We start from the raw sequence: 23,136 nt of genomic DNA on the forward strand, positions 1-23,136 counted from the left end.
GATAAGAGCAAACTCTGCCTTAGCATTGTGCATTATGGCAGTAAATTTTACCATAAATGAAATGCATCTATGATTTAAAGCCAGTTATAGAGGAAACAAAAAGCCTGTGATGGAAGATAACTTGATTATTTGCTTAGTTGTGTATTTGGATTGGTTTATTTTTCACAGTTTACAAGGAGATAGGTCCCCACAGGCCTGCATATTGGATTTATTATACCAGTTGAGGAGTTTGATGCAGTTTGATTTCATCAACCTTAAAACGTACTGAAGGAGAGTGGTTTTTTTTTTTCTAGAAGCATGAAATACTTTATGGTGCAAGAGTAAATTTTATGGGCCCATCTAGTCTCATCTACCATGTAAAACAAAAACTTCATAAATTGTGCCCATCTCTAAGAACAGGAAGCTATTATTCATTATTATCTTTAAAACACACACACACACACACACACACACACACACACAAAGTAATATTAAGTTTGGGAAACTCTAATTTACACATAAAGAAATCATAACTATATATCTTCTTAAATAGAGTCATGTACCCCTTTATTATGTGAAGTTAACATGAAATCTGCACTGAAAATTTTCTCTCCAGGGTTCAAACGAGTAATGAGAATCCTCTTTCATGGGATGACCCTTCAGATATTTTGGGTATTCTTATGATGGCTATTTTCTAAGCCCCATCTTATTTTCCAGAACAAGCAATCTTAAATATATGGTATAAATATTCCCACATTATTTTTCACTGTATTCATCTTTCCCTAAACACACTCAATTCTGTGAATGTTTCTCCCAACACATAGTGTTGAGTAGAAGAAAACTCAGGTATTGTCTATCCATTGGGAATTCATAGGAATTGGTTTTATTAATCAGCCCATAGTGTACCTACAAGTCCAAGATTTCAGTGTTAGACTAAAATGCTTCAAATGATTATCGCTTGCAATAGAGTACTTTAGAAATGAGATCTTAGCCAGAATCCCAGTTCTTAAAGTAACTAAGAGTAGGATTTCCCTCATTGAAATGAAAAGAGGATGAACAATTCTAGAATCTTCATTTTAGCTTCCTTCTTGTCTCACAAAGTGGCCTGAAAGGGATCTTAAGGATGTGGAGAACATAGCTTGTAGACCACTAATGAACTTCAACTTCTTCCATGTTTTCCCCCAAGAGGCAAAATAGCATCCCCAGACCATCCTCTTACTTATCAGGATAGATGGAACTAAAGTTTGGGTTCCTTCTTTCCATCTCAGAGTCCCTTTTAATGTGTTACTTACGTATGTCCCCCCATTACTGTTAACCTCTCATTTTGAAGATTCCTATTAACCTGAAGATAGGCTAGCTCCCAAGAGCTTCTATTTTAGTTCATCTTGTGCAACTGAATTTTCAAAACGCAAATGTCAAAATTTGTATCTATTAAATGTATCCAGTATAATGCCTCCAGAATTTAGAGATGGTAAACATCTTTTACTTTGTTCCATCTGTCCTGCCCTTGTAAAACTTCCTAAATTTTGATTTTTCATCTAACATCAGTCATTTGATTTATTTTGTTTCTTTTGACAAGACTGTTAAATTGTAGTTAACTCATTGTACTTAAATTAATTGCTTTGCCAACAAATATATAATCAAGATATGATTATTTTCAGAAATTTCAGTCTCATATTTCTGGCGAATGCTCCCTACACCATTGAAACCTATTTCCAATGTCCCTTAGTTTGTGAAGTATATATAAGCTACTAGTTTCTATTTTTCAAAGAGAGCACACGGGCCCTGTTTCTATACTAGAACAGGAGAATAACACCTAAAAAAATTCCTCTACTATACTAAAAATTCTTTAAGTGTCTCTTATATTCATTATACTTCCAAGCCCAGGGCTGGCGAAGCAAACAGTATTCAGAAAAACTGTGACATAGTGTAGGAACTTATTGGGAAAGGATGAACTTAGGAGGAGATATTTTGCTAGAGCACGATCAGTAATTAAAAATACTGTATTTTTCAATGGACTTTCCCCTCACAACCAGATGTCATTTTATCAAAAGAAGAGTTTGCTAGGTATGCCTTGCTTCAATCATTGTATCCACTGACATAAAAAATCTAAGGAGTGCTAAAAATTTATACTCTAATGATAATTTTCTATTTTTTCTGGGTATTAACATCAAGTTAATAATTTATATTTTCTAAGATATGCTTCTTCTATTTTGCGAAAATTAGGACAATATTTTCTTGTGTTTAGCCTTTTGGCTTCTCTTCCATTTTCCAAGAACTTTCCAGGTGGTGGTGACTCATTTGGAGAAAATGGCCTCTTTCACTTGAACCTTTCAACAGCATTGTTTGTAATGGTCAGGGGCCATGACTAGGAGAGCTGTTTCTTGGAAAAAGTGTATTTGAATTGGGCAAATCAGAGGCTGAAAGTCAGGATGGCCAATAAATGTGTTATTGACAGAGGCCTGGCTTAAAAAGAGAGCCAAGTCTAGGAAGGCAGTTTTCTCTGAACCGTGGTCCAACAAGCATTTCTGATGGGCCTCTCATCTTTCTTCTTTCCCATTATTTTGGCTGTACATTCTCCTCATTGCTGTACTTTGATTCCTCTGAGCTGAACTTGGATGGTTAGAGCATCAACACAAAAGGGACCAGAAAAATGCACATCTGCACTAGCATTTCCAATTAGGTTCTAGGTCAGGATATGTTCATGACATAGATAATAAGCAAAACAGGAAATGATTTCAAGAAATTAATAAAGTATACTAATAATTGACATACTTTATAACACATATACATATGCTCAATATATATTTATATTTTCTATTTTACTACATATATGTAGTTACACTCACACACACACACACATATATATATATATATATACATACATATATATATATATTTTAAAGAAGTGGCATCCACTAAGTGGACAAAAAAACCTCAAAGTACTAAGTCACTGCAATCCTAAATATAACATATTTTGCTGAGAACCTACTATGCATCCTGTTCTGTATTAGATATTGAGTACACAGAGACATAATATTAAATATGTTGCAACACTTTAAACATTTTCTACCTTAGTAAAAGAATGACAGATTATTTTTAAAGCATTTTCTTTTACATTTGAAACTAAAATCCAAGTGAATATTTTAAAAGGTTAGCCTCCAGTGACTGGAAAATAAAATCCATCCAAAGTCTGTTGCAAATATGTGTTAGTTAAATGACCCTTGATCTACTGTAAATGTGAAGAAAATGAACTTGAACAGCCTGCAGTTTGTCTCCTAATCCAATGTAATAGGCCTGATTGTTATAGAGACTTCGAAATCAAATTATACGTATTCAGTCTAGTTAAAGTTCTTGGCCCTTCACCATGGAACTTACCACTTATTTAGGTAAGTCCTGCAGTGAGAAGCAGGCTGTGGTTCTCTAAGGGTTTGATCTGCTGCTCTAAGCCTGAAAGCTGGACTCTTGATCCCAGCAGCCCATTCAAAGGGGCAAATGCAAACAACACTCCTTTGCTCAAAGTGGAAAGGTTTGAGTTGAGTGCTTTCCAGGCGATCACACTGGTGGCCATTTTATGAAGTCTATTTCTGTCTTGTACACATCCCTCAATTTGCATTCCTGCTGGAACTTGCCACTAGGTCTGCTTCTCTGTGTGGGAGGTAGAATGGATTTAGAGGGTGGAAAAGAAAGGGCCCTTTGTGAGGGGGGAGAATACAGAACTTTAACTTAGCATCACTCTGATGTATCTTCAGCCAAACATTTTGTCCCCTTGCATTTTTGAAAATTGGTGGAGAAACTCTTTTACTACAGACGTTAGCCTTAGTTCCTCAAACATTTGATGTTTTTTCTCAGCTTAAATGAATTTGGCTCATTAGATTGAAAAATCATGGAGATCATCTAACAGAAGTGGAACTAGTTCTAAAGATGGTCTACATGCAAAGGGTGTGTTAACGTAAAATCATTGCTCCGTGACGCCTTTTTCCAAATTTTAGGGACATGGGATTCTGCTATTATAATTTTATGACATCAAGTTCAGTTCTGGTCCTCTCTGGGGTCTGTATCCTGTCCAGGGTTGTGAGGGTTTCTAGAGAGAACTAAGAAAGAGTACTCCAGCACGAATGAGCTTAGAATTCTACAGCCAACTGACCCTTTCTCAGCAATCAGTCCTTGGTCATTGCCAAAGCATTGGACCTAGACCCCATGCCACATGAGGATGACTTTAATTCTGTATGCCACAATCTTAAAAGGCTCAAAAAGCAACTGGTGTGAGATGAAAGTTGGAATACCCAAGCAATTTGGATGATTGTATAAACAGTGTCCAAATTTTAAGTTTTGGAAGATTAAATGTAGACTGTACACAAGAAGAGAATTAAATTGTACAAGGAGCAAGTCAAATGAAAACAATGTCCAGAAAATGTGCTCCTTGGGGGACAGGAAGCATGTCTTTATTCTCTCCTAATAGTCACTATAGTGTGAGCACTAAATGAAGCTTGAAAATAAATTTTTGACTAAAGGATTAATTCTGAAGTGTGTTAGTAATCAGCTAGATCATTATCTGCAGATGCTTCAAAGAATAATAATTTTTTAAAAGCACTACTAAGCAAGGAAGTCAGGCACCCCATGGGGACAAGAAGTAAAGTAGATCTCCATTGCTCGTGTCTTCTTCTTTGCATCTTTCATTCCTCACTCCCTGCCTTTCCCCTTCCTCTAAAATAGGATTCACTTCACCTCCTTCAGTTGATGGCTATGATTCCTTGCAAGTTTGCAAGTTTTTTTTTTTTTTTTTTGTGAGGTAGCTCTAATAATTTGTCACGAAGTACTGATGATTTTCAAGGTACAGAAACAAAGAATGTTTATGTTCTAATCTGAAAAAAAATACCTCATAGGTAGTCCCAGTGCATTTACATCACTTATTAGGTAAAGACCTGAGATGTCTCGTTTAAGTAACTTGTCCCTGATCACACTGTTCTGTGGGACCAAACCTCCCATGTTTCACAATTCTGGAAGAAAGGTTTGATAGGGAAATAGCAGCTAGTTCTAGTGTCTTCATAGTAATTCTTCTGGGAATTGTTTGAAATTCCTCCAGTATTCTACGTTTTAGGCACATGAGACTGACACATGAAATGGCCAAACTAGAAATTGTCTCAACATCTACTCCCAGCTTTCTTCAAATGTAATATTGCTGTTAACTGGCCGTATAGTGCCATTGTGTAAAAACATCCTGTCTCTGCTTATGTCAACTGACATGGAAGCCCTTTGAAATGTGATGTTTCAGGATGTCTCCCCCATCCCAGTTCATGTGTCTGTCTTGTACTAGTGATAGGTTATTGACTTTTTTTCCCTAGAATTGTCATTTTCTTCACAGAGATTTCAGATGAACCAGCTTCATTGTAATTGCCAACCCAAAGTCCTACTGGTCTATCAGAATAGAATGAGTAAATCAGGGCTGCAGTGAAATCATGAACTTTAGAAGCATGTCTAAGCTAGAAGAACTTCCAAAAACCAGAGGTCTAGGCAGGCTGAGTGGTTAACCAGTAAAGCAGTTGGAAACTAGGAAATACGCTTTTATTAGAGGTTTAAGTAAGGCCAAGGGTCAAAAAGCACCTAGCAACAGACAATAGGAACAGCTACAAGGAGATGCCCTGTGAAGTGTGGTGCATTTAGTGGCATGCACAGCTTGTACATACTAAATGTCAGATAGCACACCCCCAAGTTATTACAAACGAAATAGTGTCCAAATATTACACAATGTAACTGCTCTACTCTACGATTGGCCTGGAAGCTTTTAGGATTTACCATTTTCTAAATCGTCCTGCAAGCAGCAGGCATAGAATAATTGGTGTAGATAACTTGTTCTTCCTAAATGTTCTCCCACATTTGGCTTATCTCTTTCTTTAGTGGAACTGCCAGAATTTCCTCGTGTGTCACTTAAGTACACTCAAGTCCCTGCTCCTGGTTTCAGTTTTGAACACTATATTGTTTATATTTAGGTTGAAGACAATTGTGAACACCCTTTTACTTTTGATAACTGTGTTCTAAAACATATAAGGACACTCTATATTCTTGAGCTTAGCTGTCGTTTCTTCATTTCCCTTTCTTTCCTTGATTTCATTCAACCACATCCTTTGTGCTACAAAGGTCAGGGAAAGGATTTTGGCTAGGAGAGTTTCGTGACTGCATGAACTGTGCCTGAAAGAAGAAAGGAAGAAACTGTCATAGCCTGAGATATAGAAGAAGCGAGAATAGCATGGGTAAAACACTATTAGTATTGCTTAAGTGGGACTCCCACCCCTTCTCTGTTTCAGGGTACAAAAGTTCTTCCTCTTTTCTACAATTGTACATGCATGCATCCAAGTTTTCCCCTCCAGGCACATTCTATACTCTATCATATTCTTCACTGCTCTATTACCTTGTCAGTGAGCCTAATGAGTAGGCTCCCTTGTCTTTTTTATTACAGTGGTGCTTGGCCAGCTGAGCATAGGCAGGGAGGAAAAAAGCGAGTGAAATTCGGCTGTCTATTCCCTGGCACCCTGCCTGAGAAATCACTGGCTATCTATACTAAAGGTCATGACTCCTCTCAGGGAGTCCTCTTCATATAACTCTCACTCTCTCCTCTCTGGGTTCTGGCAGCTGCTCCTTTTCCTTTAGGCCTAAGGCTGGTAACGGACACCCCTGTTGATGTACCTGTGATACTACAATATCTCCTCTGATTTCTCTGTATTCTTGCTCTACCTCTCCAATCTACCCGCTTTGTTAAACTCTGTGTATCCCCCCTCTGTTTCCTATGTTTTCTACAGAAACCTTGATGGAAAATCCTATCGAACTGCTTGATTGGTTTCTCCCTTGACATTTTAGGGCAGGGACAGTAAAACGCAAAGAAGAAGGTAATGTGTGAGGAAATGTTGAAGTTTTTTGGCCGTCGCTGTGCTGTCTGGTCATGTTGAGACCAAAAGTTCCTAAGAAAAATCTCAGAACAGTTATCACAGTGCTGTCTGCCCTTTACCAATTGAACAGTCATTCTTTTTGTCCTATCCTCAATCAGCCATGAGAAACATTAGAGGCCATGACTCGACTGCCTACTGACTCAAGCAAAGTCAGTATCCTTGTTAAACTCCAGCAAGCTGGGAGGCGATGGCCTGAGGCACATTTGGGTCTTTGCTTTGCTGTAAATCAGTTTGCACTCCTTTGCTTCCCTTGGACTTAGTTTGCAGAGAATGAGTTTATATCCTTTGGCTTCCTTTGGAATAGTCTCAGGAAGCCTGGGAAGGGGGGTACAGTTAAGCCTCTGGGATTCCACAACAGCTGCCAGCATTCTGGCTACAGTGTATCTGCTCATTAACTGTGTCCAACCTGGAATGTTTCATACTGTCAGAGCTTGAAGCATCCTCGGAAATCAACCAGTCCAGAGACTCTTATAGTCTCTAGATGGCCTTCAGGGAAATTCCTAGCAACCCTCCCCCATCTCCACTTCCATTGACACTTAACTGTCTAGGTACACTTCCCCCCCACCCCGGGGAGAAGACATAACTTTTGTCAAATTCTCCAGTCCACTCTTGACATAAAGACAACATAACCCTTGAAGGACCTGCATCATTATTTCACAACAGAGGAAGCTACGCCTGGAGAGAAGGCAGTGAGTGACCCAGTGGCAGATTGTAACTTTCAATGTAGACTGTCGCTTTCTTAATTTAAGTGTAGATTTTTTTTTCTTTTACTCTATTAGAATCTCCAACTATGCTTTTACCCCGATTTGAACTTAGCAGGCACCAGATAACTATTCCATGCAATAGATAACTGTAATAGGTCCTACAAATGCACTCTCACATTTGTAACTCACCTTACTAAACTGAACCTGGGATTGTGTGGGGCCCAGGGCCAATCTTTGAGTTTAATGGTGCCAAGGGATCAGGCAGGATTTTTCCACCCCAGTTCTCTCTGATGAATGGAGTTCTGTCTCTTCCCTGTTTCTCTGAGCCAACTTGTCCCCAGGGCCCCGTGTAAAGGCAGGTGTCAGTCCTGGGCATGGACTCAGCAGCCTAACTCCAGCACCTCCGCAGCTGCTCTCATGCCTGAAAGGTCTACAGTGGGAGCTGATATAGGCTGTTGGGAAAATGGCAAAAAGAAAACGAAGGAAAGAACTCCTCTCAGTATTCAGGGGTTGCAAGGCTTCCAAGGGGCTGGCATCACCTGAGGTCAGGTTATTAAATCATAAACCAGCTCCTGGCAAAATACAGTAGAATGTCTTGTTTCTTCCTGTCTCTTCTTTTGCTTCCTCCTTCTTAAAGCAGTGCTGTCCTGAATCCCCTACTGTATTTCCCTGCCGGCTGTATAAAGAGCCTTTGCTCTATGCCGTAGGTACTGTGCGTCAGAGTGGAATAAATTATATCAAGATCTGGTGTAAGCTGTGTTGCTAACTAGAAATGGGACCTGTAAGAGTCACTTAACCCTGATGGCCCCTTTTGCTTTATTTGTTAAAAAGGAGGCTAATGAGCCAGATGAGGTAATGGAGTGAAAGAACTTGACAAATGTAAATCAGCAAAAGCTACGCAGAGTGGTTGTGGTCTTTCATCATGCAAAGACAACTACTGTAAAGGCTGGGCATAGGAGAAATTCAAGTGTCAATATCTCAACTGAATTCTGACTTGATACATTTCAGTCTTGAGGAAATTCAAGAATGGAGTAAACAGAGTCACCATTGGATTTTGGGCTAAGAAGGCCAAGGGAAAGATCAGTTGATGATAAACACAACATATTTCTCAAGTTTCTTATGGTATTTTACTTCTTATTTACCTACGAAAAGGGTTTGTCTTTTGAGAACTAGTCACTCTTTAACAGTGGAATATTGAGTGAGATCTAATATGTTTAGTGTTGGAGGACCACAGTGAGTTGGCTCAGTATTACTTGCCATAGGAATAAGTAAGTCTATGACAGAAGAGTTGGGAATTCCAAGAGAATGGGAAAGGTTTATCAATTTCTACATCCACAGTCAGCCATCAAGATTGTTTCCTGGGGCCATGCAATGGGTCAAAGTAAAAGCTACCACCACCATGAGGGAAAATAAAGTAAATGAGAGACATGGGCAAGATTCTCAAGACATAGTTGAAAGATGGGGAAACGAAAACAATCCATGGAAGGCGTGAGGTTGAGAAAAGGATCATATTGTTTTTAAGCAAATGGTTGGAAAACTGACCCAGAAGTTGACTTTAAAAATTCAAATCTTTGTGTCATGCAACTTTCTCCAAACTAGCTCTCTTCAGGATTCCAAATGATTTAGTTCAACCAGATGTACACTCACAATAAAATATACTACACACACAAACAAATCACCATTAGAAAAAAGAACAACAAATACTTTCAGCCATTAGCACTGTCAGAGCCATAGCATCAATAACTTTAGGAATTGGCTAAAGAAATCACATAAAATATTCAGGTGGAATAAGAAAAAAAGACTAGCAACTATGCATCATTCCAGAAGCTACAAAAGAAAAATATTGAGCAAAGACTTGCTCACTTGAGGACCATTGTTGCTAGGTGTCAAATGAGGGTAGAAAGTGGAATTGGATTTGACAACATTCAAGTTGCTGTTGATCTTGGCAAGAGCAGCCTTTCTAGAGCTGGATGTAGATGGAATCCTGATTACATTAGGTTGGGATGAGAATTAGAGGTGTTGAAGAGAATATAACAGAATAAGTGCTGGAAGATTTTCAATTTACTTTTATCAACATACAGTCATTGTACAAAATGAAGAATTCCATTATAGTTTCATGTGTGTGTGTTTAATGATTTTTGATCATAATCAAACACAACAACCATTTTTGTTGCCTATCTCAACACTTCTTTACTGAACACTTTCATTTTCCCAAATAATTTCCCTCCTAGAAAGGTTTCAAAAGCAGTAAAAAATATAGTGTAGAAATACAAGTATTATTGTTTTTATTTCCTCAAAGGCTTCAGGGAAATTCAGGCCCAAAAGTGTTTCTTTGAAAAACCCACTAGCAAAACTCCAAGATAACTCCAAGAAAAAGAGTTTGATAAGAAAATCAGGATCACTAAAAACATTGCACAGACTAAGAAGCCAAGTCAGTGTTGGCCTCTTACTGGAGCCCGTCCAGAGCTGGCAGGCATGGAATGTTCCAGAATAAAAGTGGCAGTAACTTCTAGAAAGCCTCACTGGTAATGTTTGCTGAATATTTCATTAACTCACTTTGCAAAGCTTGCCAGCCACTCTCTATGGCCAGGGCACATTGTTGGCAAAACCAAGAAATCAATGTGGTTTGTCTGCTTTGCCAAAGGGGTTCCCTCTTCCTCACCATCAGAGCCAGCTCTCCTCATAGACACACTTTGTCCTTTCCTTCACCCTGAATTCTAGCAGGAGGCAAATAATTGGATGTTGTGTCTGTGCATCAGGTTAGCATATGGATTTGGGTGACTGTACTGTGCAGTGTTTTTGGGTTGGGTAAAACCAGTTACCATAGCTACTAAGACGTAGCTCGGTTTTTCTAACACTGTTAAGAGAATGGCATGCTCCTGCCTCTCACCCTTTGTTCACACAGCTACCTTTGCCCAGATTACACCATTTCTATTAACCTATATCCCATCTCTGTTTCCCAACTCAGTTTGTGAGTTGTCTTTCCTGTGAAGTCTTCCTCAGTTCTCTTTATAAAACATTTTTTATTGACATTAATGGGTTTTATACACACGTTTTATTCAGGATTATCATGCTTTGACTATGTTTGTCTTCACTAGCCCCCTACTAGTCCCACTCTTTCTTCCAGACTGTCTCACTTCTACTTTCATGTCATGTGTGTAAATGACTGTGTGAAGCCAAGATCATCTTTATTTTTTATTGTTTTCTTTGTCTGCCGAGATTCTTCATGCTCTTTGCGCCTCCACACAGTGCTAACAATGGCCTGCATTGTATTCTAATTATTTGTGTAGTTCACACATGCTTATTACACTGTCAGTTGTGAAAGCAGGGGCCTTTTATTGTTCATTTTTTTTTTATTTCTCACATAGTTCCTTTGTAGAAAGTGTTTAATGACCAGTATGGGGGAGTTGAGCTTTCACTAAAAATATTGCACATGTCAGAAGTGACTCTCACAGATTTATAAATATTACTGAAGAGCAATTCTTTCTGAAGAACTAGATAAATGAATCATAGAATATGGTAGCAGCAGACACATGCAAAAACAGCCACTATCTGTAATATGTGAATGGAGAATCTAATCAAGTCATGGTGAATTTTCCATTTGCAGCTAATAGACTCAATGTGCTTGCACACAGTGATCTGTTGCCTCTACTTGTCCTTTGACATTTAAGACACGGAGCCATCCACAAAATATATGGTTCATGCTAATATACAACGAAGCTGATGTTCTTCACCCTACACATGCTTTTTGTTTGTTTGGTTTGGTTTTGGCTTTTTTATGAAGAGCATTGAGGTAATAATTCAGTATTAATGTGAGTTAATTTTTATTGATTTTGTGCTGGTAGTTGATTAATTATAAAGATGGGTGTCATGCCTCTGTATTCTCTAGTCTGCTTTAATGGTTAAGTATGATTCATACTTGAGCTGATGTCAGCAAGACCTTTATTCTTGGGGATGCTCTGATACTGCAGTGAGTAGTCTGTTACCACATTTGTTGTCACTCTATTCTAAAAAGACTGCTTCAAGAAAGCTAATTAGAAAATTATGCATTTGAAGTGTGAGCCAAGGTGGACTTTGTGTCACATTGTCACCATACAAATTTTGAATCCTGTTCTTTTCTTCTTTCCTTCTTTCTCTGCTTCTTAAAATTCTTCATTCTCCTTGTCCCTGTTTTCCATTATGTACCCAGTTTTCACTAAAGAGAAAAGTTTTTCTATTCCATGGATTAAAAATATGGTTAACAACGAAACTTCAGTTTTCAAAATGACAGTAGAATGTATATTGGACTCTCTAGTCTCCTGCCTAGAGGTATAGAGCATCATGTTCTCTCAGGCAATTTAATTATTTTGTTCTGAACTGAAGCAGGACTCCTGAGAATTGGTCCCAACTCTTTCATGAGCCAACTGTGAAACCCTGGGAAGCTTTGATTTTTTGTGCCTTGAGATCCTCATTTTTTAAAGATAGAAAACATTCTATTTTCTCATCCCATAACGAAGATGGGGGCTGCATGTCTCAGCATTGAAAGTATTTGGAAAATCTGGGTATCCACACACACAAGATGTGTTTGTCTACATTTTGAAGCCAGTAAAATAGGGAGCAGGTTCACATAAGAAACATGATGCTGAACAGCTGGATTGCAACATGAATGTGTTTGAAGCCAGAACACCATTGTGAGTTTGTCAAAAGCATAGGGAACATTGGCTTTCTTATAAGATCCCCAAAGGGAGGGCTAGCCAAAATCTTTTTGCTAAGCCTTAGAGGAGGAGGAGCTACTTGGGCTTGGCAGAGGATTAGTTGTAACTGCAAGTACTCTAACAATCTGTACTGTGTTCTTATCCTAGAATAAGTTATCATGGCATTTGACTGAGATAAAAAAGAAAGCATCCATTAAATAATGTTTTTTTTAAAACAATTACAATATCTGTGTGAAAAACAATGTCTGAATCTATAGACGGTTCTCCATTTTTGTTCTTAAATTTTTGCTTTAGTTACTTTTCAAAGTCTCTCAATGGTCATATCTGTTCCCATCAACAGTAGATTTCTTTTCTTTTTATACCCATTAAAAGTCCTCTGAGTATTTCTCCTTCCTCTCTTCTTTGTATACACTCTAAGATGACTGGCCTAGGCCAAATTCTTTCTTCCTTCCTTCCTTCCTTCCTTCCTTCCTTCCTTCCTTCCTTCCTTTCTTTCTTTTATATAACCAAGTCCATTTAAATGAAAACAAACATTTATAGACAATATTTGGGAGTTTGGGCGTCGTTCTTTCCAAACTACTTCCTGCTGGTAAGGGGCGCTGTCATGGGGGATTCTAAGAAGATGCAGAAATTTTTTTATTTAATTTATTATTTTAAATGTCGGTCCCAGTTCCCTCTCCCTCCCTCCCTCCCTCTCTGCCCTCTCACATGCACCCTAACCACCCTCCCCTCCCATCCCCTCACCCCAATTCCATATGTAGGGGAAGTGATCCAGTTGGGGTCATGTAGATCTGACAGGTCATGTGAAGTAGGGACTAGGGCTTCTCTCCCGTCTCTAGGTTAAGGCAGTTATCCTTCCATGGGAGATGTGTTTGCAAGGTCCTTTTGTGCACCAGGGATACATCCTGGCTCCACTGCTAGGCCAAATTCTTATTAGACCATAAACTCTTTATCAGGATTCACAATGAAATTCAGAGGGAGTTTCAAACCTGAACTGTGGTCCAGTGGGGATAAGGTAAATGTCCACAAAACACAGACAGGTCTTGAAATAAATTACTAATTGCTAGAGATAGTCAAGCTAGCCCAAGAGTGAAGACACTCCTCATTCACGAGCAAAAATGAAGGCAGGTAGTGGGGTGAAGTGTAGTCTCAGTAAAACAAAACAAAAACAAAAACAATGCAGACCCAGCCAGTTTCTAAAAGTTAAAAGTTCCAGATTGTATTGACTCAGTGTCCAAGACATTGTTAGGAGATCTGGAGTAGAGCTCAAAGCACGTAGCTAAGCTCTTTTATTGGAAGTTAATTCCAGACCACATGCAGAATGCCCCTTGAACTAACCTTGTCAACCAGAGACTAGGTCACTTGGATATGATTGTTAATCAATAGCTTCCATGAGACATATAGGTTCTCTCATCCTTGAAGCTAAGTTGAAATGTGCTTTGTTTCAATGTGTGTCACTCCATCAGAGTGTGAGTTCTGTGGTGTGATATCTGTGACTCTTGTTCTTGTCAGCTCCCAAGATCTATATAAGTGTTCTTTTTACTGGATGGTAGAGGGAACATTAAATTAGAAGTTTGCTTAGATTTACTGATTTTTTTAAAAGCTGGGTAATTTACTTATTTCTGATGTTCAGACTTCTTATCTCTAAAGTAGTAAATACAATAGCTTTTTTGAGTCTGATTGGAGATAACAGTTTTAGAAGTAGTCAGACAAGTCTAGGTCCTATCTCAGAGTAAGGACACAATCAGTAAAAGCTCAGATTGCCATTACATGACTGTGTAGTAAGTCAATGAAGACTAGACAAGCTGACTGGAAAAAGGGCTTGGGTGCATTTGGTGAGGCTGAGGTTCAGAACTAGGAAGAAGCTTAATAGGAATGACTCTGGCAGTCCTGCAAGTCTCCCTTCCTCCCCTTGGCATTTCATAGATGGTTGGAAGGCTTAGACAATAAGGTGTAATCTTTAAGCATTTCCCTCTTTGTGTAAGGCTTGCAATCATCCTGGCTGGGGAAACAGATTGAAAAGATCTTGAGTGGGGGGATGATGTTATTAATATAAACATTTTTTTCAATTGTAATGTACTGCTTTCTGCACACAGCAAGCTGTTGTTAGTTTGCGAGATCTGTGCCTGTAGAAAGATATTGCTGGCAGCTTGAATGAGATTCTAGAACAATTAGAGGCTTTGAACATTTACAATCCAAGAAGTCAGAAAAGCATGTTTTTGACTCCATGGTTCCTCCTGGGGTTTGCCTGATGTGCTGGACTAATTATCAGATGTAATTAGGAAAGCTGAGAAGTGGGGAGACTAAAGGGATCAGGCTACTTTCCCAGGGATCCTAATTTTGGAAGAGAGCTGGAAGACTGTCTCCACTATAAAGAAGTATCACATTCAAAGGCAAGAAGGGTCCTGGGCACATAGCTTTATTGGACCCATTGCCCATGATGAGATTTAAAGTGGTCAGCGGTAGATCTCCTGTTAGTTTCTCAGTGTGGAACGAAACTCTGAGTAATTTTTTTTAAAACCAAGAGTTCGGTCTTTGTAAGACTGAAGAAATTTAAAAAAATGTCTACCTTTAGAGCACATGAATATGAAGAGAAGAATTCCCAACTTTGGGACAGCTACAAGGTCTATACATAAGAAACTGCAGACAATCTGTCTCAACTGCCTTTATCTAGACCTAAAGTTTGGCTAGACCATGAGTATTTTACTTTTGAGGTCCTAGAAGAGGTACCATTTGTTGGGACCTGTGTTAGGTGACTTTTCTTCAGAAGGAACCATTCCATTTGTGGCATCATCTCAACCTTAGTCTTGATGACATGGAGACAAGGTGAGTATATTTATAACATGGAAAGGCAATGATGCATTTATGTTTACTCACTAGGGATCATAGTGCAGACTATGAACATGGTAGGTATTTTGTGAGAAAGAGTGAAAAATCCCTGATTGTTAGTGATGATGGCCTAGGTGTGAAGTTGTGGACCTTGTTAACACAATGTGAAGTTATTGCTATAAGGACATCAGACACTAACCCAATAGTTCTGCTTTCACCATAGGTAACCTGTCTCCATGATTTCTTTGGTGATGATGATGTGTTCATTGCTTGTGGTCCTGAAAAGTTCCGCTATGCTCAAGACGATTTTTCTTTGGATGAGAACGGTAAACACCATCATTGGACTTGTTTCATTTTTGTTCTGCTTCTTTTCATCCCTTAGGGTTTTCATGAACTTATGTGACCTGGAGAATATTCAAAATCAGTAACTCAAGGCTTGATATTGCTAGTATTTCTCTTTTGTGTTTGAATGCATGACACACTAAGGGAAAGGTCAACTGGATCTCCCAGAAGTGAAGACTTCATACTAGATGAAACTTGTCATCTGCCCCAATAATGACCACATTTCTTGAACTATATACTGTAGAATGTGAACTAACCTGCACCATCAAGAAAGAACTATACATAAACAATTTTTTCTAGTCATTCTGCTCTGGCGTGTTGGTATGTAGTATAGTCCACTGTCTGAGGTCCCTTAGACTGCTCAGGCCTTCTAGCTGAGACCCATATTCAGGGGGTCTGAGTCAGTCCCATGCTGGATTCCCAGCTATCAGTCTGGGGGCCATTAGCTCCTCTTTGTTCAGGTCAGCTATCTCTATGTGTTTCTACAGTGTGGTCTTGTCCTCCCTCTCTGCATCTGGATTCTAGTTTGGCTCAGTGTTTAGTTGTGGGTGTTTGCTTCTGTATCCAATTTCTTATTCTCTATTCATCTGTGGCTCTTGACAATGATCACTGAAGTTCATCAACCCTAATAAAAATTGGAGCAAACAAAATTCAGTATAGCAGTAGTAATGGTGTTTTTGAAATGGAATGGCATGATGTTATGAACATACCTATCACAATGTGTAATAATAATAGACAACGAGTAGGAGTTTACTCAGGGACTCTGCATTTATGCAGCCTTGATAGCTGAGGTATGTTACCTGTATTCTAATAAAATAAATGCAAATATTCCACAGATCCTATTTTCAAGTATGGCTTGGTCAATTTCAGATGATCAAGCTGACACATGATCTAGATGACTCGCTTTACAATATCTGTTCTTACTCTAGAATTGAGGAACTTAAATACTTGGTTTATTCCAAGAGACTTTTGAAAATATCTCCTATGCCTTCCTTACCATAGCCATAATTCCTACAAAAAAATTAGGAATACCTTGTAATTCTGAGCCACTTGAGATGCTGGTAGTGTGCTGAGATTCTCAGTTCTACCTTCCCTTAAGCTGCTTGTATCCTTTGTCTCCAGAATGCAGAGTCATGAAAGGGAATCCGTCTGCCACAGCTGGCCCAAAAGCTTCCCCAACACCTCAAAAGACATCAGCCAAGAGTCCAGGCCCAATGCGTCGCAGCAAGTCTCCAGCTGACTCAGGTAACGACCAAGACGGTGAGTGTTCTTTTTCTATTGTTCATGTTAACTTCATTTGTAGAAGCTGATGCCCTCTGCATGACATAAAAGACTTCCTTAAGATCACCAGTATCCCCATGAAGACCAATTCCATCATTTCAGAGACATAAAAAATCTTGTTTGGAGACAAACATATATGTTCCCCATGAACTGCCTACCTTGGTTTTTGAGACAGATCTCTCACTGGAATTTGGGGCTTTGCTGATTAGGCTAGATGTTCTGCATGTGGCAGGAATTGTCTATCTATGCCTCTTCAGTGCTAATATTATAGGAACATGTACTACCACCATGACTTTTTAACGTGTAACTATCTCCTTAACTCTTGGTCCAAGGGACACAAACAACAAGATTTTGTGAAAGAACTATAATCTGTGAACTGTTCTTAGTTAAACCTAAGCATTCTTCCCTGAGTGTTCTGACCTTCATGAAATAGAACTAATATGGATCATATTGCAAGCTTTGTATGCTACATGTGTTTCAAAGGTTGTATTATTAATTGCACAAAATAATGAGTTTCATATGACATCATCACATGCATATTGTTTAAATATTTAGTGGTTACATTTAAAATTAAGAGCAAACAATTAATATAGATTTTAGTTACTAATCCATTCAAAGGTAATCATTTCAGTTTTAGTATATGTGCTGCCAAAGTAAGCACAGTAACCATTCCAGTGTGTGACCAATATAAGAGACTATTGAGATGCTTACCTTCTTTGAAATTGCTCTGAATTTTATACGTAATACCTACGTCTGAAATCTGATTAGCCACATTTTAATGTGACGAATGACTATTTATTAAGTAATACAATTATGCCTTATTTTGCCAAAACATTTTAATCATCTCTGTTGTCCATCAGAATAGCACTATGAATTAAGTTACAAAAGGATAATTATATAGGTTGTTTTTCTTTAACATTGAGAAACTCAGGAGCAGTTCAGATTCTCAAGGTCTTTCCAATGTTGTACAACTATTTAGTATTCAAGAGCCAGAACCCAGAAATCTTCTCAGCAGGCATTGGAGGCTGGGTATGGGATTTTCAGTGTGGTGATCACAAAGATTTCTTTTCGATGGTCCTTGCTTCTTAGTGTCCTTCTCCCTGGCCCACCTCCAGGTGAAGGGTGTGGGAAGGCCAAGAGGTATTGGGGTGGTTTCTGGGTCATTATCTTGTGCTGAATTGAACACAGTGTTGCAGGTAAGTAGCTGCCTTTGTTTCTAATGGTCTGCTCTGAATAGATTCTACTAATTCCTCTAAAGTCACTCCAAGGTGAACTGATATTCTTGGCAGGGCTGTATGAAGACAAAAACTCTCTCACGTTTTCACCTTCTTGAGGAAAACTCATTTGTATTAAAATATTGCAATATTAACCACAGTTATAAGTCAGTGGTGGGCACTTGCCTAGTATAAGTGAAGCCCTGGGTTCCACCCACAAGGTTGGGTAAATAAAGGTGTTTTCCGACAGAGGAAACTCTTCTCCATTTTGTTTAAAGAATTCACAACACTGCATTTTCCAAAACACAGTAGGAAATAGATTTCAAATCCACATTTCATCTTGTAAATCTACAGTATCTCACATTCTATGATTGAATTTGGCTTGAGAAACTGCCCAATGAACAAATCCCTGAAGAACTGTTTCTGGGCTCTCAGTTCTTGCTTCCTTGATGGATGAGTCTGGGAAGAGGAACAAAAACATTTCTATTTAGCAGAAACAATTAACCAAAGTGATCCAGACACTGCAGCCAAGGGCACTTTGGAATGGATGTGTGACAACCATAGGTCTGTCATTTGGCTTTGCTCTGAAGTGAGTCTGAACTGCCCTGGCTTCACTTGGATAGCCTTCCAGAAAAAGAATCTATGTGAATATGGAGGAAGCAGGCAATATTTATTCCATAATGAAAGAAATGTTAGAGCATCTCAATATGAGAAAATGTGAAACTGACTGAATTGTGGGTTGAGATATCCCTCTGTAAGGCATTAAAGAGATGACAAAAATAAGGTTGAGAATAAATCACACAAGGATCACAGTGGGAGATTGTGAAATGGATTCTGTGATCCAATCCTGAATCCATCATCCATAAAGGAGATGAATTACATACTGTGAACAAGGCAAATCTTCTCATCTGTACCTTTGTTGATTAAAGAGATTTTAGTAATGAGAGGAACCATGTGAGATCACATATTACAAATGTTTTAAAAAATAACCATAGAGCAACAACTATTAATAGGGGAGGAGGCCTCTGGAGTTAATTAGTTTTTTGGTTTCAGAATAAACATCATATAAAAACCAATAGGCTTGATTTTGAATGTGTCTCAGTGTCAGTATTCCAGTATTCCAATCATGGTAGAGTGGATCATCATGAAATGAATGAGCACTAAAGTCAGTTTGGTGTCTACTCATCAAATAAACACATGCCAAGATACCCTTTCTTTTTTGTTCCATCCTGGTCAAGTGAACTTGAACTAAGAAAGTGTATACACCTTGTATTACTCACTACCTAGACAACTCTTTAATTACCTCACTTGGGACCACTTAGATACATCTTATGTGCAGTTACATATGTCTTAGTCTTTAGGGATGTGTGTATCCTCCAGACAGGGGAACATACAACCTAGAACCTAAGCATGAACTCTGCTGTTCACTCTTTTTATGACTACTCATACTTGAAAGCTGACTTTTCTATTGTTCTTTGAAAACTAGCACCCTAACTCCCACTTCACATACACAAACACATTTTATTGTAGTGTTTAAATCCTTGTAAATCCAGGTAGGTCAGCCTATTAACCTAACCAGCCATCCTGTTTGGGCATGCCCTGTTCCATTTAGAAAGGAAATATTGATGGGTCCAAGAAAGTAAAGATGAGTGCAGGGCCAAGGACAGACCTAACCACCCTCAAAATCCTGTGAGACAAGACCATGTGGGGTTGAGCTTGGCGATTGTGCTGCACAGTTGAAGAGTGCCAGCTAAGAGAGTTGGCAGACAGAGCACAGATACAGGAGGGGAGTTATGCCATGCTGGCTCTCCTGTGCGCTATTGTTTTGTGACATTTTGTATGTGCCCAGCTGGTTTGCTTCATTGAAGAAAAGCTCATGCATTATAACTGCTTTCTAACCTGAACCAGATCAGACAGGTTAGATGTTTTCTTGAAGGTGAGCCCCAGCTTTTGTTGCTGCTCCTACTTTCTTCTTGGCCCTTCCTTTTTCTCTGCTATCCCTTTCTCTATTTCCCCTAGTCCCTGTTGGGGGGGGGGAACTGTCAGAAGAAGAAATCCCAGGAGCATTTGTTTAAAAAAGTAAAGGCCTATGTCACAAAAGTTGAAAACAGCCGGGGGTGGTGGGGCACACCTTTAATCTCAGCACTCAAGGAGGTAGATCTCTGTGAATTCAAGGGCAGCCTGGTCTACAAAGAGAGTTGCAGGACAGCTGGGATCATACAGAGAAAGACTATCTCGAAAAACAAAAGAACAAACAAAAATGTTGAAAACAAAGAGAAAAGAGTATACACAGGCTTTGGAATCAGAAATCTGTGCATCCAAATCTTGTTTCTATTTCCTCTACATGGTGCATGTGTATATGAATCAGGGAGAGGGTTGGCAGTGCTGTCACCCAGTAAATGAATAATCATATTTTTTGAAAATAGCGATAAGGTAGCCAGAGAGGTTGAAATGAGTGTGGCATATACCATTGCAAAGAGGAAAAAGGAATTCTACTAAAAGAAGAAATGAGAGGATGAAGTCTACACATAAAGCTGAGAGCAGTGAGACTATTTTGTTATTCTGAGGAGGAACAGAAAAGACAAGAGGCAGATGGGAACTCCCAGGGTGTTCCCCAATTATCAGAGAAGGAAAGGTGATAGTAAGGGAAAAGGAAGGCTATTCGTCAGTGGTACAACCTCCATTCATTCTCAAGATGAAAGACAACATAGTCTTTCTGTGACAGTAGTTCTCAACACGCCATGTTATAAACCAGTGGTTCCCAATCTTCCTAATGCTGGGACCCTTTAATACAATTCCTCATGTTGTGGTGACCCTCAACCATAAAATTATTTCTTTGCTACTTCACAACTGTCATTCTGCCACTGTTATGAATTGCAATGTAAATATCTGATCTGAAGGATATCTAATATGCTATCCTTGTGAATGGGTCACGGCCCAAAGGTTGAGAATCACTATTCTTTAGGATTTGCTAGTCCAAAAACACACAAAAAATTCATCAGACCCCCATCTACATCACATCCTGCTTCTTATTTTAATTTGTATTTGTAAGAATTTGCTCTATATTCCATACCAAATTGTATCATTTCAAAGTTTTTCTCACAGACTAAAGACAAAATGTGTATATAAATACGTTTTGATCTATGATTTAAGTGTAGGGGTTCCCTCCGTTTGCTGATTCACATCTACAAGTTTCTCATTTCTCTATGTCCATCTTCCAATTTTTCCCATCACCAAATTCTGAGAAAGCATGGGAGAATATCTTCAGTTCTTCAACACTGTAGTACATGACAGTTAAATTATGAAAACCTGTTGTTCAAGCTTGTTGAAGGTCAATGATAAAGGCCTTTATTTATGGATGATGTAAGATTGATCCAGTGTGATAGGGATATGGAGACAGTATATAAGTGCTTTATATAAGCATCTAAATGTATGCAGAGGATGTAGAGAAAAGCATATATGGAGTGTATATGTATGTACCACCTCTGAAGTTGTTGGTTGAATAGAGTTTCTGACGACACAGGCAAGAATATCTGGAAGTTAAAGAACATGAATAGTCATAGCTGTAGTCAGTTGATAAATGCTGAGGCATGCTGATCCCTCATGTTCTTCTCCCTGCTCCTCTTCTTCCCTCCTCTATACTTGTGTAACATCTAAAACTCTATCTACACAAAGGTTCCATTTTTTCCTTCCACATTGCCTTAGTTGGAGCTATAAACACTGATTGTCTCTACTCTGAAGCCATCCTATCCATCCTACTCTCATTTCAGAGGCTGGGATAAGTTTTAAATTTAAATTTGCTTGTATACATTTCAGCTTAAAATGCTCCTGAGACTTTCCTTCAATGATCAAGCCTAAACGTTTATGTTATAAACTAGAAAATAAACCTAGGAAGTAACCTGCTGAGTTACTTCCCCAGCCTTTAAACTGTTGGAAAAGTCCTGAGGTGCTGCTAAGGTGCCTGCGTTGGTCTTAAATTTGCAATCTTCCTGCATTAGTCTCTCAAGTGCTGAGATTATAGGCCTATTCCACTGCCCTAGATCCACTCTAAATGTCTTATTGGATCACAGAAAAGACCCACCAAAATCTGGCTCACATCCTTAGTCTTCACTTGTATTTGTTTGAACATTCCTTCTGTTACTCTACCCTTGAGCTATTGTGAGCTACTTTCATTTGGGAAACACACTGTATCCTTTCACATCCCCTTGCCTTCTGGTGTAATTCTAATGCCTAAAATACACGTTGCCCTCTCTTTACTTAGCTACTTTTAATTTATTTTCTTAAACATAGCTTTATTGATATGCCCTAACTTAAACACACTGGATTTTAGTTAGCTGCAGAGTTTGTCACCATTAAAATAGCTGTGACTCCAAAACAAAGCCCCCAATCATTAGCAAAAGCATAGCACTTTCCTGCACTTCTTCCCTCTTCCAGGCTCTGGCAGCAGCCACAAGTCTACTTTCAGGCTCTGGACTTTTATGTAGTCCAGATTCAATTTTCCAAATATTCATGTCTTGTTTCTTGTTTATTTCCAAGTTCCCTTATTTCAAATTCTGTCCTTTGGTCTCAAGAAAATCTTTTGCAGGCCTTTATCCACCTACTTACTTTACTTAACCCTTGCTTTCCTCCCCCCCAGGAAGCAATGTATTTATTTTTCAAAACCTTGTCTCATAGGTGGTGGTCCATGGTTATTGGCTAATGGTATGAATGGCAGGGAGGAAAGCTTCTAAAGGATTAAATGACAGACAACTGAGTAAAGTCAGTCAGTGGGTTCCCAAGTGGTTAATTTTCAGTTCATTTGAACATGGATAATCTGAGCAACTACCACAACGGTGCAGCATTGGTATTTCTACTTCTTCCATTGATGGGGGTGTTTTCTTTTCTTTCTTTCTTTTTTTAAATTTAATTTATTATTTTACATGTCGATCCCAGTTCCCTCTCTCTCCCTCCCTCTCTCCCTCCCTTTTACCCTCTCTGGCCTCTCACATGCAACCTGACCACCCTCCCCTCCCATCCCCCCACCCCAATTCCACATGTAGGGCAATGCCATCCAGTTGGGGTCATGTAGATTAGACAGGTCATTTGAAGTAGGGACTAGGGCTTCTCTCCTGTCTCTAGGTTAAGGCAGTTATCCCTCCATGGGGGATGT

General features: G+C 39.0%; 1 protein-coding gene across 2 annotated transcripts in view; it reads left to right on the top strand.

Moving 5' to 3' along the window:
• Nucleotides 1-23,136, top strand: part of Dcx (doublecortin) — a 68,990-nt gene that overhangs the window by 35,747 nt on the left and 10,107 nt on the right. The window contains exons 4-5 of one of the 2 annotated variants that reach the window (XM_051177961.1): nucleotides 15,374-15,476; nucleotides 16,615-16,752. In XM_051177961.1, the coding sequence (XP_051033918.1) occupies nucleotides 15,374-15,476; nucleotides 16,615-16,752 (241 nt within the window). The remainder of the gene's footprint in view (nucleotides 1-15,373; nucleotides 15,477-16,614; nucleotides 16,753-23,136) is intronic. The other variant, XM_051177962.1, reaches the window with a different exon arrangement.

This window comes from Phodopus roborovskii, unplaced genomic scaffold (assembly GCF_943737965.1).
Source record: "Phodopus roborovskii unplaced genomic scaffold, PHOROB, whole genome shotgun sequence".
Taxonomy (NCBI): Eukaryota; Metazoa; Chordata; class Mammalia; order Rodentia; family Cricetidae; genus Phodopus; species Phodopus roborovskii.